This window comes from Zeus faber (genome assembly GCF_960531495.2).
Source record: "Zeus faber genome assembly, chromosome: 15".
Classification (NCBI taxonomy): domain Eukaryota; kingdom Metazoa; phylum Chordata; class Actinopteri; order Zeiformes; family Zeidae; genus Zeus; species Zeus faber.
The window spans coordinates 14747774-14754256 of NC_137194.1; the positions used below are offsets into that span (position 1 = coordinate 14747774).

Below are 6483 nucleotides of genomic sequence, written 5' to 3' on the forward strand. Positions count from 1 at the left end.
TTTTCGCAAAAATTCACCAAATACCGGTATGTATGCTTCTTTATTCACAGCTGTGTGATTATATTTGCTTGACAAAGCACATATGCATACACCATCATGACTGGCTTCACACACACATAGATATCACTACATGAACACATAAATATTAGTTATTAACAAGGTGATGCTCGAGGTATAATAATAATAATAATAATAATAATACATACATACATAGACATATACTGTAATTTTATTTAATTGGTACATGGTATATGATATAATTCATTTATGCTGTGCTATGCAAAGTTTTTAAATAAAGGGAAATCCTGAAGTGAAAGGAAATTGACTGTCTCTGATCGAGTAGGAAGAATGGTTGCACTTTCAGACGAAACTCTGGGAGTTGTAAATCAACCGACCAACACAGATAATATTACACTTTAAGGATGTGACCATGGCGTTGTTATTTTTCTCCTTGTTTCCTTAAGCCAAGCTCTTCTCTTTTAATTTTGTAATTTAAGTAGAGATTCTGTGATGATCTTGGCCTAAATGACGGTGCTTATAGGTGTCAATCAAACCAATAAATAAAAGGTTTAACTCAACCTCCACAGAAAGACATGAGCAGTCGGGTAAAACCTGAAGGAGCATCCGACACCTTCATCAGAATGTGATTGACATTGAAGTTTAGTTCCAGTACGTTATTAGAGGGGGAAAGAGAAACTCTTTCCCACATTACTCTCTTCAGGTGTTGACTGTATTTGGTTCTCTTACCTGAGATTCATCCCTTTCAGTCCAGTATGGAGATGGCGATGGGCTGAATGTTCACTGTGTTACCCCGATGCAGGGCTGCAGAGGCGAGGCGAGATTTTGGCAAGATTACAAAAAGGGAGCAGGGCCATATGCCGTGCTGGTGGCGTTTTTGACGCAGGGATCAAAGGTGCCAATGCAGCTGCAGGTGTTGACGCCTTTGCCGGCGACTGACAAAGCAGAGTAAACAACCCTTCACCGGGCAGCGGGTCGGACAGTGGAAGCTGGTGTTGGACTTGGGAATGGTACGATAGCGAAATGAGTTTTCCCGTTTGGTAATTGCTTTGACTTCACTCTACAGTCGTCATTATGTCCTTAACCGTGAATCTTCACTGATCTTCCTTCAGTACACTGACATCTACGCCTGTCACAATCTTGATCAGATAGCTTCGCAGGGCATGCAAAGTAATATTTCACAGGCAAATTCAAATAATCTGTCGTTTATTGTCTAGATTCGTTTACAAAAAACACCTTGGCGTGAAAGTACTGCAATCATTATTATCATGTGAACAATCTACTCAAGTCTCTCACATAGAAACTCAGCCGCCTAAACACAGCTGTCATAGCCATGATTCATGATACATAACATTTCATGCTACGTGTGCAGTATACTGTGCAAACACACACACCCAGTCTTCAAATAAGAGTCGCTAGAGAGCAAACCCACGGTACTATACATCAGCTTAATATTACATAGGACAAACCAACACACACATAAGCACACAAACAAACAGATCCACTCTAGGGCACAAAAACACAGAATGGTGTGTGTCTCTCTCTCTCTATCAAGGCTGCATGCGGATTGCTCCATCTAGTCTGATGACCTCCCCGTTGATCATGGGATTCTCTGCCAGCGCCGTCACGAGGTGGGCAAACTCCGCGGGGTCTCCCAGGCGCGAGGGGAAGGGCACCTGGCGGGCTAAGAAGGACTGCACCTTCTCTGGAAGGCCAGCGAGGAGAGGGGTGGAGAACAGACCTGGAGAAGGAGAGAGTGAGACACGTTGAATGTTGTCGATAAGAGACCCCGGCTCCCAAACGGCGGGGGCCGTGGAGATGATGTCACAGTGTCTGGTCAACACTGGAGTATACCAACCAGGTGCTATGGTGACCACTCGGATGCCCATGGGCGCTAGATCTCTAGCGATGGGCAGAGTCATTCCAACAATACCGCCCTTGGAGGCTGAATACGCAGCTTGGCCCACCTGGAATAAAAGAGAATGCGCCAGGATCTCTAATTTATTATTATCCAAGAGATGGAACAAACACCATTTATCTGTGTGTGTGTGTGTGTCATTTTCACCTGTCCGTCAAAGGCGGCCACGCTGGCGGTGTTTATGATGCAGCCTCTGTGCCCATCTGCATCCGGCTCATTCTTTCCCATCTCCCCCACAGCCAGGCGGATCACATTAAAGGTTCCGGCAATGTTCACCTGAGAACATACACAAAGCCACACCGTGACCAAAACAATAATGCATACCAGGAAAGAAGTGCGTGGGGAGACGGTTGGCCGAACGCCTTCCCCTTATTGTCCGCAGGCTCAAGCTTTTAAAGTTCACAAACGGTTTCTTCTCTACGTATAGATGTGTGGATTTGTTTCCTACAGAGATGACGCGTTGAAAGTCTTCCAGGCTGTGAGGGATGTCCTTCTTGAAGTTGTAGGTCTTGACGGCCACGGCAATGCCCGCGCAGTTCACCGCCAGGTCCAGCTTCCCGAACTTCTCCTTGGCCAGGGACACCGCCGACCGCACGTCCGCCTCCGACGACACCTGCGGCATCGAAAGGTTCAGCGGCGTCGAGACGGCGTCCGCGGCGGCGGCGCTACGCGCAGGGGTCGCCCGTCCCACCGACTCACGTCAGCGGGTGCGAAGGCGCAGCGGTCGCCCAGGCCGGCGGCGAGGGCGTGGCCGTCGGAGGAGGGGAGGTCGAGGATCACGGCGGACGCTCCCTGCTGCACCAGGCGCTCCACGGTGGCCCGGCCCAACCCGGACGCACCGCCCGTCACCAGCCCCACCATGCCCTGCCCGGCACACACATTCACGCACAGCACAAATATCACACAGGGGAGGGGAAAATGGGGGGCAGGTATGAGGATGTAAACATGGGTGACTGATACGGATATGTGAAGAGAGACGGACGAGAATAAAAATAGAAAATATTGACAGTACACAATCACACAATTAACAAAAAAAAAAATCCACAAAACGTGGTGTTGTGTGAGTGGACTGGGAAAGCTCCTATGACGTCCACGACCCTGAAGTCAGCGGCCGATGGTGCGTTCAAGAGAACCTCGGAATTTTTCAGTCACTCGTCGTGTGGAGGTACACGGTGAACGGTCTGCATTATTGCATCGATATTCAGCTCAACGGAAAACCATCTTGCGGATTCGTGAAAGGCGGGGAAAGGTTTGGCCCAGACCGGGTGCGGCTCAAAGACCCGTCAAAACCTGGCCTCGCTGAGAGTAAACCACGCTCGGGATGGAGCGCGGTTGCGTCAGGGAGCGTGGCGGGCAACACGGCGGTCGTGGAACGGACTGTAGCGCACAACCAGGAGTAGACAAGGTGTGATTTCCGAGCACGACGGAGTGGTCGCTCCCCGTCCGTTGCACATGGAGAGCGCGACGGGACCTCCGGATTTAACAGCGGCGCCAACCACCACCACCACCACCACCACCACCCACAGCCCCCGCGAAAGCCGCCGCGCCTCTCGCTCCCCCCTCGAGAGGCGCGGACGCGTGTGAAGACGCGCCCTTGGCCCTGTTCTTCCTTCTCCCTTCCCTCACCTTGACGCGCCGTATGTTCGCCATGTTCGCTCGGGCCGCCGTGACGTCGGCCGCGTCCCGGCGGAAGGAGGGCGGAAGTGGCTCGAAGCGCCGCCCACCCTGGCCCCCGTTTAACCAATCAGCGAGGGCGGCAGGGAACGCCCCCTCCGGTCACTGGACGGGAGTGCGGGGGCAAACAGGGGGGACGCGGTCCGCTGTCTGGACGGGGAATGTCATCACAGGCGGCCGCTTGATTCTTTGACTTTGGATTTTCAACACGTACTTCGGTGGGAATGCGTATGGCTTGGAATAACATTTAGTAATAATTAAAAAAATAAAAAAATAAAATAAAAATCATAAACAACCTACCACAGTGTGTTTTTTTCATGTACGTCATTGCTGCGGCAACACTGGAATTTCCCTTTGGGGATTAATAAAGTATAGTCATCTGATCTTAATCTTATCTTCATATGGAGGTTAACACGCTTATTAATGTGTTGGGTGTAATGAACCTTGAAATGCATGCACACTGCAAAAACATACGGACCACTGGCATTCTATGTCTGCACTAGCACAGTGCATGTTTGTGTCACTAAAACATCCCAAAACAAAACCAAGAGGGCGCAAGATGCTTTGAGGAACGTACTTTATTCAATTACTCATATACACACACACACAATACATACACAATTCCTTCATCTGCATTTTGAAACAGTGTAATTTCTATTTGGAATAACTTTAAAGACAGGATGTATTTTTTTCTATGTGACCTCATAGTGGGATCGCAGGACGCATTCTGCCACCATGTGGAAGGCAGTAAGTTGTATAGTTGTATCTCCAAAAAGGGGTCATCATATCCCGCACCCCCACAACAACACAACTTACTACCTCACCACAGCACGGCGGTGACACAGATTTAGAACGAGCCGAGGCATTGAGGAGCACAGCAAATCAAGGGTGAGGATGGCAAGTCCAGCTGGGACACTACGTGGGTAGAATACTGATTTTAATAACAATACAATTTTTCAATTGCACCGTAAACTCTCTGGCTTTTTCTTTTTTTTTTCCATCCTTCAAAAATATTCTTATTGTGTTCTGTACAGGCCATCAGTGGATCACTGAGTGTTGTAAAACAACCGTCTGTTAAAGCTGCAGGAGAAGCTGGATAAACTGCATCACTGCCCGTGCACCAGTCATACTTCCCTGAATCGTACAGAGATGGTCGTTACGGCAAAATCCTCACGTCGATACTTTCATTGGTGCTTGGCAAGGCCCCGCCCGTCGCCGTGGCGACCGATCGCAGTCGGACAATGGCTGGTTGGTTGTGGCAATGCTGGTGATGTTTCGGTTGCCGTGAGAAAGACAGTAGGCTGTATAGTTATCTCCCAGATCTGGTGTGATCCTAAAACTATACAAACTACTACCTCACCCCACAGCGCCCCTCTCCGTTGTCCACAACACGGAAATCTCACGAAACCCCCCCCCCCCCCGCCCCCTGCTCCCAAGACACGCATCTCAGGGTTAGACACTCCCGCCCATGCCCCTGAGCAAGCCATTGGCTGGAGATGTGGGGTTGCTCCGAGACAGCTGGGCAGGGTAAAATGCACAGAGAAATTCCCCTTCGGGAAAAGATAAAGCGCACCTTCTTCTGCACCTGTGTCTCAAAGATGTGCGTGCATTCGACCCCCCGACTTGTTGACTGGTTACCTGATCCAAACATACACCGCTGACAGGAGCCCCTAAGCATGAGGGCTCCCCTGGGGCCGGGGGCCGGGCCCGGGCCCGCTGAGGGGATGAGTCGCCGACTGCAAGAGGGGGGGAAAAAATACACAGGCAAGAATGGATTTTAGAGATATAGATTCACGGTTACGTATTCGTCAGATGCAGTCATACACATATGGTGCATTGGGATGACGAAGAGCAAAGATATTCTTCTGACTTGGAATCAGAAACCGAAAAATATGTATAAACGAGAAAAGCAACTGAAAGTATATACTTTAGGAGTATATATATATACTGTCGTGTTTTACATGGGCTAATGTAAGGTGCCCCCTACACTGATTATACTCCTAATGTAGTGTGCAGCGCTGTGTGCTATGAGGCAGATTCCTATAAATATACAGATTGATTGATATATCGCATCAATCACACAGTAAAATCACATCAATCAGAACATACAGTCTATACATTCAAGTCCATATTCAGATCAAATACAACCTGTACATGGGCTCTGCCAGGGAACTGCCAATCTAATATCCGGTTTCACACTCACAAAAACACTTTCACACAGAATACCAATCTCTTCACCCGTTAGCGAATCAAACACAAAGTGTATTTCCCCTCCAACACGTTAATGTGGACAGATAGCACTGCAGCCCTTCAAGCTAACGTTAGCTAGCAGCGGTTAGCTGACAGCAAGGCTCAAATTGGCGGTTTTCGACCCCGCGCTTAGTAAGTACAATGCCGCAAACGTACCTCACACCCTCAGGCACGGCGACGGGGGCAAAGTTATTTGGGGGAGGGGGGCGGGGGGTGGTCACGTCCGCTCCCCCCCTCCTCCTCCTCCTCCTCCTCCTCCTTCTCCTCGAATCCGCTAATACTTGGGAGAACCGGTGGCGCTGCTTGGAAATCTCCGGCACCCCAGGTGGCTCCCCCTGTCAGCCTCGCCATCTTTCCTGGCTGCTGCCGGAGCGGGTGTGTGTGTGTGTGTGTGTGTGTGTGGCCGCTAATGAGCAAACATCGCGAGACTTGGGGGGGGGTGGAGCGCGCCTAGAACGAGATTGAATGTCCTCCACTGGGGACGCCTTATTAATAAATTGGGACAAGCAGTGAAACATGTTGATTTTTGAACCTTTTCTTTTTTTGCGGAACAAAACGTTTTTATCATTTTGATTTGATTGTATAATCTCCCATTTCCGTCATTTGCCCAAAATAAAGAGGGG

The 6483-nt window shown here is 49.5% G+C and overlaps 1 protein-coding gene across 1 annotated transcript; it reads right to left on the bottom strand.

Annotated features, from left to right (window-relative positions):
- Positions 1 to 1213: 1213 nt before the first annotated feature.
- Positions 1214 to 3682, bottom strand: hsd17b10 (hydroxysteroid (17-beta) dehydrogenase 10). Its single transcript, XM_080015808.1, has 6 exons — positions 3563 to 3682; positions 2636 to 2800; positions 2385 to 2549; positions 2084 to 2212; positions 1877 to 1985; positions 1214 to 1759 (listed from the first exon to the last, which is right to left on the bottom strand). Exons 1-6 carry the CDS (start codon positions 3584 to 3586, stop codon positions 1569 to 1571), a joined length of 783 nt encoding a protein of 260 aa, XP_079871934.1. The 5' UTR covers positions 3587 to 3682; the 3' UTR covers positions 1214 to 1568.
- Positions 3683 to 6483: the final 2801 nt, after the last annotated feature.

What these genes read in the sequence shown, in the direction of transcription:
- hsd17b10 (XM_080015808.1), bottom strand. Translation starts at nt 3,586, where the DNA reads ATGGCGAACATACGGCGCGTCAAG. An exon ending in TGGCCGCCTTTGACGGACAG is followed by an intron (nt 1,986 to 2,083) that starts GTGAAAATGACA and finishes CTTTTATTCCAG; the next exon opens with GTGGGCCAAGCTGCGTATTC. An exon ending in AGTGGTCACCATAGCACCTG is followed by an intron (nt 1,760 to 1,876) that starts GTTGGTATACTC and finishes CTCCTTCTCCAG; the next exon opens with GTCTGTTCTCCACCCCTCTC.